Source organism: Metarhizium robertsii, assembly GCF_000187425.2.
Source record: "Metarhizium robertsii ARSEF 23 chromosome Unknown MAA_Scf_1, whole genome shotgun sequence".
NCBI lineage: Eukaryota > Fungi > Ascomycota > Sordariomycetes > Hypocreales > Clavicipitaceae > Metarhizium > Metarhizium robertsii.
This window is the reverse complement of record NW_011942149.1, coordinates 7,222,029-7,233,821: the sequence shown is the minus strand read 5'-3', so window position 1 is coordinate 7,233,821 and position 11,793 is coordinate 7,222,029. Positions and strand designations below refer to the sequence as shown.

The 11,793-nt window shown below is 57.1% G+C and overlaps 6 protein-coding genes across 6 annotated transcripts; 2 read left to right on the top strand and 4 right to left on the bottom strand.

Annotated features, from left to right (window-relative positions):
* Window positions 1-203: 203 nt before the first annotated feature.
* On the bottom strand, window positions 204-3,408 carry MAA_08320 (LAS seventeen-binding protein; the record flags this gene model as incomplete). The annotated part of the gene is made up of 3 exons (XM_007826318.2): window positions 204-1,095; window positions 1,555-2,578; window positions 2,640-3,408. 3 exons carry the CDS (start codon window positions 3,406-3,408, stop codon window positions 204-206), a joined length of 2,685 nt encoding a protein of 894 aa, XP_007824509.2.
* A 705-nt stretch (window positions 3,409-4,113) lies between these two features.
* Window positions 4,114-4,908, top strand: MAA_08321 (citrinin biosynthesis oxidoreductase CtnB; the record flags this gene model as incomplete). Its single annotated transcript, XM_007826319.2, has 1 exon — window positions 4,114-4,908. The coding sequence occupies one exon, from the start codon at window positions 4,114-4,116 to the stop codon at window positions 4,906-4,908; it is 795 nt and encodes a 264-aa protein (XP_007824510.2).
* A 638-nt stretch (window positions 4,909-5,546) lies between these two features.
* MAA_08322 (Heat shock protein DnaJ) lies at window positions 5,547-6,693 on the bottom strand (the record flags this gene model as incomplete). Its single annotated transcript, XM_007826320.1, has 2 exons — window positions 5,547-6,109; window positions 6,156-6,693. 2 exons carry the CDS (start codon window positions 6,691-6,693, stop codon window positions 5,547-5,549), a joined length of 1,101 nt encoding a protein of 366 aa, XP_007824511.1.
* Window positions 6,694-7,702: 1,009 nt separating this feature from the next.
* MAA_08323 (uncharacterized protein) lies at window positions 7,703-8,195 on the top strand (the record flags this gene model as incomplete). Its single annotated transcript, XM_007826321.1, has 4 exons — window positions 7,703-7,745; window positions 7,811-7,826; window positions 7,902-8,084; window positions 8,162-8,195. 4 exons carry the CDS (start codon window positions 7,703-7,705, stop codon window positions 8,193-8,195), a joined length of 276 nt encoding a protein of 91 aa, XP_007824512.1.
* A 365-nt stretch (window positions 8,196-8,560) lies between these two features.
* MAA_08324 (Transcription initiation factor TFIID, 23-30kDa subunit) lies at window positions 8,561-9,226 on the bottom strand (the record flags this gene model as incomplete). Its single annotated transcript, XM_007826322.1, has 2 exons — window positions 8,561-8,965; window positions 9,038-9,226. The coding sequence occupies 2 exons, from the start codon at window positions 9,224-9,226 to the stop codon at window positions 8,561-8,563; spliced, it is 594 nt and encodes a 197-aa protein (XP_007824513.1).
* Window positions 9,227-10,002: 776 nt separating this feature from the next.
* On the bottom strand, window positions 10,003-10,892 carry MAA_08325 (ER lumen protein retaining receptor; the record flags this gene model as incomplete). The annotated part of the gene is made up of 2 exons (XM_007826323.1): window positions 10,003-10,496; window positions 10,562-10,892. The coding sequence occupies 2 exons, from the start codon at window positions 10,890-10,892 to the stop codon at window positions 10,003-10,005; spliced, it is 825 nt and encodes a 274-aa protein (XP_007824514.1).
* Between the last annotated feature and the right edge of the window lie 901 nt (window positions 10,893-11,793).

Genomic DNA, 11,793 nt, shown 5'->3' with positions numbered 1-11,793 from the left:
TATATATTTTCATTTGTATCAAATGTGTTTATTTATTCGAATTTCAATTTATTATTCGTATTAATTTCCACTCTTTTTTTTCATTCTTACATTTCGCCCCAAGAGCTTTCCAGACACGACCAGACCCAACGAGAGCCCCTCGCCCACCAGTGACCACATCCATCCACACAACCTGTAAGTGCGCTCGTCTCGATTGATGATGCTCAAGTATCACCAACCCACCCCCCGTCGCACACGTGGCTCCCACCAGTAATGGCACTCGAGTCATCCGACGCCAAAAACAGCATCAGCCTCGCAACCTCGACAGGCAGCAGGACGCGCTTCAGACACTGTGCGGCCAGGCTCTCGGCCCTGTACTCGTCGGTGAGCACGGTGTCGATCTGGCGCCGCGTAGCAATGGACCCCGGCATGATGCTGTTGACGCGGACGCCGTGGCCTCCAAACTCGCGGGCGTGCGTCCTGGTCATGCCGACGACGGCGGCCTTGCAGGTCGTGTAGACGGGCACCTCGGTCGCGGGGATGCGCCAGGTGATGGAGCCCATGTTGATGATGCTGCCGCCGCCCTGGCGCTGCATGGCCGGCGCGACGTGCTGCGTCAGGAAGAACTGGTGCCGCAGGTTGACGTTGACGTCGCGCTCAAACGACGCCGGCGTCACCCGGCTCGTGGGCACGCGCGACCCGGGCCCGGCACACCCGGCGTTGTTGACGAGCACGTCGACGCGGCCGAACCGCGCGAGCACCGTCTGCGCGCACTCGCCGAGCCCCTCGAGGTCCGTCACGTCGCAGTGCATAAAGGTCGGCGTCGTGGCGCCAGAGACCGACGCCAGCCGGTCCACCAGCTCGCGCGCCGAGTCGTCCGCAATGTCCAGGAAGACGACCTGCGAGCCCTGTCGGCAGAAGAGCTCCACGGCGGCGGCGCCGATGCCCTCTGCGGCGCCGGGGATCAGGACGACTTTGCCGCGGAGGCTGGGATATATGGCGTACTGGTCCATGAGGGTTAGGGTTACTTGTCGCACGAGCTTTTGCTTCCGTCGGAGCAGAGGGTCTCGTCGTGGGGGGGAAAGTGAGCAACGAGACGGGTTTTCGGGACATTGGCTGTCAAAACATATATATCCAAAGCACCAGACACCTCTCCCGACACAATGCAACATTACAGTCCTGCGGGGGTAACATTCGAGAAGTGACTTGTAATAATTACCCCGCCTTCGCGATGCTGGTCGCTTCGCAACTTGGAGTTCATGTTACCCCACGTCCACAGATGGCCACGCCGAGACCAGTTCACGCATGGGTGACATTCGTCTGCACCTGTGGCCTCTTGGTTGAAGCAGGAGCGCGGTGCAAAGTGTAAGTTACTAACCGGGTATCCTGTACTTCAAGCTACATATGTAGCCATGCTAAAGGCATCTACAATAGTGTCGCCGCAGTCACGGCCGAAAACCACAAAATGTCAACAATAATGGTATACATGAGTTTCTGTTACTGTTACCGGACGCGCTTTCATTACTTGATTGCCCTTTTTTTCCCTTTTTTCTGGCTTGCAAACGCCACACCCACTACGCATACTTGACATCGCCAACATGCGCATGACTCCCATCATCTACATACGCCGGCGGCGCACCAGACGAAGCTTCACCAGGTGCAGCACCCGCAGGCGGCGCATTCGCCAAGGGCACAGCTCCAGACCCCGGATGACCTGCCGCCCCAGATGCAGATGCAGATGCAGATGCAGACGAGTGGTGACCCAGGGCTCCCGCCTCAGCACCGCGGAGCGTCTCGAGCAGCGCGCGAGCGCCAACGGGCCACATGTCCCGAGGCCCCTGGGGAGGAACTTGTCCCTGCAGGATCTGCTGCACCGTGACGGGAGCTCCGTAAAACGAGGCGTTGGCGTCCTTGCGCTCCACGACGACGGTGCCGTCGACCTGGATGCCAGCATAGAACCCCCTCGACTTGACGTACGAGAAGACGGGCTTGAAGGCGCTGGTACTGAGACTCCGGCGCTTCGGGTCCTTGGACGCCGCCCCCGCGTCGGGCTTGAGCGCACTCGAGGGCTGGGCTTCGGCGGCTGCGGGCTGCGCGTCCGAAGCCGCGGTGGCCTTGCTGTCCTTGTCGTCTCTCCCGCGCTGCACGGCGGTGCCGAAATCCACGGCGCCCCCGGCACCATAGGGCCCGGCCACGACGGCCAAGTCGCTCCCGAGGCTGACGCGGGTGTTCATGAAGGCGGCAAGGGCCTCCCTGCTGTTGATGACGCAGACGCAGTCGTAAATGTCGAGGCCGATCTGGAAGCCTCCGCCGACGGAGTGCACCTGGATGCCCGAGGGCGGGCTCCACGATCCATCGGGCAGCCGCGCAATCAGGACGCCGGAGCCCGTGGCGCCAGAGACCTGGAAGCCAGCACGGAGAGTGGTGAAGATGGCGAGGCCGACTGCTTTGGAAATAACCTTGGGCGGGATGGTGACAATGACGCGGTTCTTGGGCTTCTCCTTGGTCGGGTCAATGACGCCGCTGCTAGACTCGTGGGCTTTCGGATCGGTAGAGGTTGGGGGTTGGCCGGCCCCGGGGTCAGCGTAGACACCTTTGGCTGCGGGAATGTGCGTGTTAGTTTTGGAACGGGCCAGGTGCTTCTTTGTGCGTGTACATACTGCAGAAAGATCTCAGGATGGCGGCTGACTTGTCGCATTCTTTGTCCAGGGTTTCGGGCAAGAAGCTTTGGCTGCCGAGCTTGTGGGCAAGGCTGTTGATGGGAGCGGCGGCTCCGGCGCTGACAAAATGCTTGAATCGATCGCCCCAGCCGGACTTTTTGGGAGCAGTTTGTGAGGATTGCTGCGGCGGCGGCTGCTGGTGTTGAGGCTGTGGTGGTGGTTGGTGAGCGTACGACTGTGCCGGACCTGGATGCCCCGTCGTTGTTTGGGCGTCATGTTGAGCTGTTGGGGGCGGGGCAAAGGCTGGATTGGCGGGATTGTATGCTGGTATGGCATATGCGCTCTGCTGGTGGTGGTGAGACTGCTTGTCATCGGCCGAAGCGGGCGGCGGAGGGGGGAAGGAGGGCTGCTGATGCTGCTGTTGATGCTGTTGCTGCGGCTGCTGCTGCTGGTGAGACTGCGTCTCGTCGGCTGCATGTGGAGCTGGCGGCGGCGGAGGAAAGTATGGTTGCTGCTGCTGCTGCTGCACGTGAGACTGCTTCTCGTCGGCCGGACCTGGTGGAGGAGGGAAATACTGCTGCTGGTCTGGCTGCTGCTGGGGATGCGGCTGATACTGCTGAGCGAGAGGCTGCTGCAAATGCTGCTGCTGTTGCTGCTGTTGCTCAGGCGGACCCTGCTGTGACGGAGGAGGGCCAGGCGGCGGCGGCGGGTAGTAAGTGTTGCCGCTGAGCTCGGCAGCGCCCTCGCCGGGCTTTTCGTTGCTGGACATGGTGGCGGCGAGTCTGTACGGGATGGCGAGACGATTGCACAAGTGCGTTGGGGTGATTTGGTTCCAAGCAAGCAAGGCGAGCGGCGGGTTATATGTCGCCATTTGTCACTTGAAACTTGAACAATCGGCGCAGCCTTGGACGTCTGGTGGGCCACGCGGGCGGCCGCTCACCACTGATGTCATTGTGTGTGGCTGAGGGGGCACATTGATTCGACGGCCTGGCGCAGCATCAATGCTACCAGGCCTTTGCAGTTGGCCTTTGGCGTGACCGTTGGAGGCCAGGACCCTGTTGATCACCCAGACTCATCCCGGCCAAATGGCGGCACGGCTCGTCGACAAATTAGGTCCCGTCGGCCGCGACGTTGATACACGATAGATGAGCAAGTGCCATGAAACAAGTACAAAGGCGCCGCACGCCCGCTTGGCAGAGACGAAACATTCGATTGACAATTCCTCCGAGTGCGGCCGTCAGCAAGCACCGCCGCACCAATGGCGTCATGCACGCCAAACTCCGAGACCGTCTCGCCGACCACCACTTGACGTTACCTGCCACGTTCTGACCCTTTGTCATCGGCCGCAGCATTCTTGCTCCGGCCCCCATCGGCGTGCCAAAAAAAGAAAAAAAGAGAGAGAGAGAAACTCCGAAGCGACGCAAACTCACCACCATCATCCTCCTCCCACGCCCACACATCGCCAGCACACACAATGACGGTCGACGACACGCTCTCCCTCCCCCGCATCCTGTGCCTGCACGGCGGCGGCGTCAACGGCACCGTCTTCCGGCTGCAGTGCCGCGCCATCATCGCGCAGCTCGGCCACCGCTTCCGCTTCGTCTTCATGGACGCGCCCTACACGTCCCGGCCGCACCGCGACATCGTCACCGTCTACGGCGACTTCGCCCCCTTCTACCGCTGGCTCGCGTGGAGCCGCGAGGAGCCGGGCCTGCCGCCGTGGGCGCGCGCCGGCGACGTCATGGACGCGTGCCTGGCCGCCATGGAGCGCGACGCCGGCGACGGGCCGTGGGCGGCGGTGCTGGGCTTCTCGCAGGGCGCCAAGGTGGCCGCGAGCCTGCTGTGGGCGCAGCAGCGCGCCGACGAGGTCCTGGGCCCCGGCCGCGCGAGGACCGCCTTCCGCTTCGCCGTGCTCATGGCCGGCAGCGCCCCGGTCCTGCACCTCGACCTGCGCCTGCCGCCGCCCCCGCCGCACGTCGCCCGCCCCGACGCCTTCAGCACCGACTTCACCGACTACCCGGACCCCGACGAGCCCCCGCGCGGCCTCCACGTCCTGCGCCTGCCCACCCTGCACGTCCACGGCCTGCAGGACCCCGGCATCCAGAGGCACCGCTGCCTGCTCGAGCACTACTGCGCTCCCGCCACTGCCCGCCTCGTCGAGTGGGATGCCGGCCACCGCCTGCCCGTCAAGACGGCCGATGTCAAGGCCGTCGTCGCCGAGGTGCTGCGCCTGGCGCGGGAGACGGGCGCCATTCCACCAGACACTTGACCAGACGTTATAGAATCGGCGTATCGGAACGTGGCATGGATAGAATAGAGGCTTGATTCTCCGGACCGGCAATCTTTGACGCCCTTATTTTTACATCGTTTTTCATTTTAAAAAAAAAACACAATACTATAGGCGGCGTGGGCTTCGTGTGGCTATAGAGGATGAAGAAACAAAACGTGGATAATCCATCTGCCGCCTTGGTGCTTTCATGTCTTCAGAGACACATGCCTCGTGCCATCACGCATGCTCCGTGCTTACGCCTACAACACTAGACAGTCCAGCACCAGTACATTCTCATATTCATGACGGAAGAAACCTTCTACACCACCATTGTCTACATACGCACACGCACACGCACCCCTTCTCTAGTCCCACGACACTAGCGTGCTTATTATCCGCTAACCCCCCGTCATGCCATGTCATGCCATGCACTTTATGCTCGGCCATCGCCAATGCGGAAACCAACTAGATAATAAAAATAGAATATAAGCCCACCAAACTCCGAGCTCTTCGTTTCAATACAAGAAAAGGCTACATGTCTGTACAAACAAGAGTAGAATCGTGCAGAGAGAGAAAAAAATTACGTCTTGTCTTGGCTCATAGTCTTGCTGTAAAAAAAGGGGGGTGGCTACCATGTCTCATGTCCGCCTGTACCCCAACGATCTCAACCGGTCACAGTTTGGCTTGGGATACCGGTTCGCCTGTTCCATCTTCTCCACATCCTCGTAGAACCATCCCATGGCATCCTCCCGCAGGCGGCGCTGGGCAATATTTTCGTGCTCGCACTTGTTGTCCAGGAAGCGGATGAAATTGGCCTCGGCCGTATGATCCAGCTGCGCGAGCTTGGACTTGCTAAACGACTGGACGTCCTTGGGGTTGACAAAATACTTGACCTTGTGGTTGGGCGTGTAGCGTCTCTCCGTGTACGGCGGCTGGGGGTCGTCGTATCGCATGGGAACGGAGGAGCCCGAGGACCCGCCCGTAAACAGGGACGAGAGCATGGGCAAGATGAAGAAGATCAATATGGGCAGCAGAGTCATCAGGTTCTGCAGCCCGCCCTGTTGTTGCTCGGCCTCTTGCGCCTCCCGCGGTCGTCGCCTCGGTCTCGCGCCGCCAAACTGGTGGACCCGGATGCCAGGGCCGCCACCGAGGTTGAAGACAAACTGGGGTCCTGTGTCGAACGCTGCTCCGTCAGTACACGCTGTTCCGGGCCGAGAAGCACCTCGGGGTCAATGTCGGTATCTCACCTCCGAACGGGCCGCCGCCGCCGAATCCTCCGCCGCCGCCAAAGAACCTCGCAAACATCTCCTCTGGGCTGATCTCTTCCTCCCACATGCCCGCGCCGCCGCGGCCCATGCCCCCCGACGCCTGTCGCGAGGCAAATCCCGCAAACGGATTCTGCGCCTGTGCCGCGGCAAATCTGCTGTCCGGGTCGGTGCCGAACCTGTCATACTTTTCTCGCTTCTCCTTGTCGCCCAGGATGCCAAACGCTCGGCTGACCATCTTGAAGGCCTCGTCGGCGTGCTCGTGGCCATTTTTATCCGGATGGGTCAACAGGGACTGTTTTCGATAGGCCTTCTTGATGTCCGCTTCCGTGCAGGTCGTCTTGACGCTTTCCAGTGCCAGGATGTCGTAAAAGGCGGTGGCCTTGCATTTTCGAATACGTATGACGGCCGCCTTTTGATCCTCTGTGTACGCTCGCCCCTGGTTTCCTTGATTGTGATCGCGGGAACGAGCCGACGAGTCGCCGCCCGGGTTCGCCCCGGATGCTGTAGCGCTAGGCATCGATGGGGAGGTGGAAGGGCGTAGGGATAGTTGTCGTGGTTGTATCCGCCTATGGAACGTGCGAGCTTTTCGAAACTTTGCTTGATGCCGGCGCAAACGGGCGTGCGCGTCCGTCGGTCAGGCTGGCTGGCGGAATTCGATCCAACGCCGCTTCCTGCAAGGCGGGCAGGCAGAAGGGGCTCCTGGAGCGGCACAAGGAGCGTTGGTGTCTGTCCAACACGAAACCGGTTCGGCAATGAAATTCGACGCTGATTTGGGGGGAAATCGCCAAGATTCTGGCATGCAAACAATTCGAATGCCCTGCTGCCCCGATGCAAATGCAAAATAGCAAAATGACGGATGGATGCGTTGTCGTACTAGAGACGGAATTCTGTCCACAATAATTTGGTAGCCTGCGGGCCGTTCGAGACGCTAGAGCCACCAAGGCGAACTGGCCTGGGGAACGCCCAGCGGTCGAACCGCCACGTGATGGTGAGATGCCTACCCGGGAATTTAAATGCCTGTCTTTATGATTCGCCTCAAAAGGTTATTACCGTCCTGCAAAAGTGCGTGTAGGACAGAGTAATGAATAGTTGGTTTAATTCTTTATTTCATCTTTTTATTGTTTTGTTTTTAAAGGTTTTGCAGCAAAGCTGGATTTTCCAACGTAAAAATAAGCAGTGCTTCCAAGACCCCTCTGCACAACATTGAAGGCCGCACCTACACGTACGTCTCTACTGGCTCGAACACAAATATAGCCTGCAGTTTTCATTACTCAATTCCAGTACTCAAAACTCGACATGATATACAGAATTGTACACGAATATATACCTTGGTACACATGGCTACACCCCAAATAATCCAAAAGGCAGACTGCTGATGATTTACGTATCCGTTACAACATGCAAGTCCACACTGTTCATCTATCAAAGTCACGTGACCACATACGACTTTTGGTCAACCTCAGTCCACCCCGACAGACCTATCTCGCGACTGACAGTCTGCGCAGTCACCGACTCCCAGATCCAAAATGCAAGCAACTCGAGCGCTGTTGAAGCGCTCCGTGTGGAAAGGTACGCATCGACGCCCCCCCAAAATCGCCGAAAAGTAAACCCAATTGCTGATTACAACCGCACAGGGCCACACCTTGTTCCGTATGTTTGACGACCTCGATTTCCCGCAAACCACCCCCTCGAACAGTATCCCTAATGATTTGCAATGTTCCCCAGGCTCCCGATTGTATTCCCCAAGAAACAAGGCGATAAAGTCCCGCCCGTGCGAACACAAGCCCGCTCGGCGACCGTTTTGCCCAACTTTGTCGGGCTCAAGTTTGAGATTCACAATGGCAAGGACTACCACCAGGTGACGATAACAGAGGACATGGTTGGACACAAGCTGGGCGAGTTCTCACCGTACGTTTGTACCTCGCTTCGTTAAATGGGTTTGCAAAAGGGGGAGAGGGAGACAATGCTGACCACTGGCGCGACAGGACTCGAAAGCCGAACATCTGGGATAGAAAGTAGGACCATGGGGTGGGATGAGCCGGATTGGTATTTGCTGCGACTTGTACAAAAGACCTGTAACAATATGGCGAGCAATGACAAAGATGACAACACAAGGCACTCAGCCTTGTTTAGTAGAAGTTGTGTTTTCTTTTTTTCGTTTCATAAGCAGCAATTCCTTGTATTTCTGCCATGCCCTTGCGTCGTGTGCCGACAATAAAAGAAACCAACGCCGTGAGCCAAGCACTCCATCATCTAGCTGAACCGCCCTCCAAGACGCCAAGCTCCCGAATTCCAAAGCAAAAAACAACAACAACAAAAAAACAAGCCGTTGACTACGCCGGTCCTGAGACGAGAGTAATGTACAAGACCCCATGCTCCGCCATCTAGCGATAAAACTCGCTCCGCTTCACATTGACGCCATACTCCCCCACCGCCATGCCCAGATCCTCCATGGTCAGAACCGTCCTGTTCTGGCTCCCGCCCTGCCCTCCGCCTCCGTACCCGGGGCGCTGGATCCCCAGCGGCGCGCCCTTGCCCTGGTCCTTGTTGCCAGGCTGGCCCGCCTGCTGCCCGGGGATGGGGAACCCAGCGGCCGCGCCGAGCGTGCCCATCGGGTTGTTGGTGTTGCTCGAGGCGCGGATGCGGCTGTACTGGTACGCGTCGGCGGCAATGTCGGCGATGAACTTTTGCGTCGCCAGCGCGAGCAGCCGCGCCAGGCGGGCGTCGGTCTGCGGCGGCGGCGGGAGGCCCGCCTTGGTCATGTAGTAGCTGGTTACGGCGTCGGGAATCTATCGCGAGTCTGGTCAGTCACCTGCCGCGATTGATTTGGGCGGCGGCGCCCGCGTCTGGGAACGACTTACAATGGGGGCGCAGTCGTCGATCTTGTTCAAGAACTCTCGTAGTGATGTATCCTTTCGCGTTGGCAGTCGATCTTGGCCTGACGGGAGCTCGGGCGGGGGATTTGGGCCATCGGGGATTTCCTGCTGTTCCGCCTGCCCGTTTTGAGTGGCTGGCTGGGAACTGGGATTCTCTGGCGCCTCGCTCGTCATTTTTTTTTGGGATGCCGAGCTTGGACGTGGTTGACTTGTGGTTGATGGTTTTGATGATTGGAAGCAGGGGATCGAAGAACGATGTCATGCGAGGCGATATCACGTGACTCCACTCTTTGTCTGGTTCAAAACTGGGTTTGAATTGAAAGGTTCTACCGCTGTTTTCTTCATAAGTTTGGATTGTATGAGCTTAAAGTCTGGTTTGAATTATTTTGCTGGGTTTTTATATCTGCATCGCCGTTTGTGGCGCCTTTATGCGTCAGCTTCCCGCCATCACCTCACATGTCGAATCACGGCTCACATGTTCCGAAACAAGATGCATGCACCTCGCGTCACTATTTGCTAAGCTACAAGGTGGACTAGCCTGACTGTGCCGTGAAGACGGGTCATCATTTCTGCCCCTTGTCATCGTCCCTTTTAATATTCCATAGACACATCGTCTCCTTCTATTATTGTAGCATCATGCCAGGGTCAATATACACCTTGGCCGTGCAAACGTCAAATCTCACGACCACTAAATGTCAGTATTTTCGCCTTCAACGCCACCATGCCAGCCATTTAACGGCAGTAATGTAATTCTTTTATGCTATTTGCGGATTGAAGCACTGTACATGCTTACAAAACGCAAAAAAATAACGCATTGTTAGCGTGTTGTAGAGATGGCCGTTATTCGCCATGTCTGTGTAGTTGGTTCGGAAAGCATTGTCGTGGATGATCCAGATATCTCGAACATGATTGAACCTCACCGAGGGATATCCATGCAGCTAGTGGGCTACTTAGACGGGGAGCTTGAACTTCTTGCCCTTGAGGACCTTGGTGTAGTAGACGTAGAAGAAGTCACTATACAAGACAGTCTGAATGATGCCGGCAATGATGGCGATCCAATCAGTCTTGTAGTGAGTGTCCATGAAATATCGGTAGATCCAGTTGGGAATGTACAGGGCTCGGTAGCTACCCAGGGCGAACAGGTAGTGAGTTGTGATGGTTTCGGCCTCGCCAGTTCTCTGAAGCATGAAGAGCTGGGGAAGGATGGCCACAGACTCCAGCCAGATGGAAAAGGCCCACATGATTTCGGAAAAGGTGTACTTGTAAGGGAACAAAACGGCCAGCACGGCGGCGCCAGCGAGGAGGTACTGGACGCGGAAGGTGTCGACGTTGGGATCGTTTGTAGGCTTGTAGGCGTTGGTCATGAGGTAGATGATGTATCCCTGGGATCCGATGAACATGATTTTAAAGGCCAAGTTGTATAAACTCTCGGTCGAGAAAAGGTCTGCACAGGTTGCTTGTTAGCATTTGCAGGTTGCCCCTGAGAAGGGAGTGCAGTTCGAAGCGTACCGAGATATCGCGTCACGTAGACAAAGAGGTAGAGGGCTTGTGATTTGAACGAGATGCCAGAACAGCTCTGCGGAATGTTAGCGACTGTTGTAACGAGCACGTTCGGTTGAGTTGCGGTTGTCTCCGAGGGGCGCGGAGGGGGGTTAATTGTACGTTGAGCTGGGTCATCTTGTGCAGCAAGATTAGGATACTCGCCAAATGCGAGAAATCCGCTGCGAGAAGAGTTAGCTGCCATTTCTGTGTCTACATGATGGATCGCGCAGCGCAAGGGAGGGATGAGCCGAGCAGCGGCGGGTGACGCACCAGCAATACGGAATACGTTGAGGACCATTTTGACGGTTGCGCACTTGCGACAGAAGGCGCGTCGATGGATTCGCACGGGTTGAACAATTGGAAGCGAAGGACTCTTCTGGTTGGAGAAGAGATGAGGAGGTTGCCGTCCGCGATGGGTATTGCTAGTTTCGAGAAATCGAGGGTTGTATGAATCGAACAGGAGAAGGGAGCTCAATTCGATGGCCAGCGAGTACTAAGCATGTAGTGCGATCAAAAAGGACACGACGCGGGTACGTTATTAGCTTTTAGGAGCAAGACTCTGAACGGTGACTGGTTAGAGAGCTCGTCGGGCCCACAAATCGCTGGTAACCAACAGGTCTCAGAATCAGGAGCACACAGATGCCAGGGCACATGCAGTCATTGATCCAGACGTCCAGGACTAGTCCGGAATTAAGTTGAAGAGTCGTGGTATGGGGCTGGTACGGAGTACATGCATGTACTTGCCCTGAGTATCTTGGGGAGATGGCGAGCGCGTATTGTAAACACGTTTCAATTTAAAAATTCGTGGCATACACCTGGTGTATTGAAGTAAAACACGGCCGTCAATTAAGCGGCAGCAATTCGCTGACAGGGCTGCCTTGCATTTGCACCACCTGCAATGAATCGCTGACATCGAGTTTCGGCTGTCTGTCTGGTACATGGAACCGTTGAACACCTGATTTATCCCAGTGCCGACTGACAAAGCGAAGATGGCGGTGCCGCAAGCGGCTCACAAGGCCACAAGCAGCCTAACTCCGTCAACGGTCCGAAAAATTCCAGATTACAGTGGACATGCACCCTATTGCAGCTTTCATTACAGCGGGCCAACCAACCTTTAGGGGTCAACTGGCACCTGCCTGGGAATCTTACCTAAGCCACACGGTCATGCGCCTCCCTTTGCCAGCGAGACGGGCATGTGG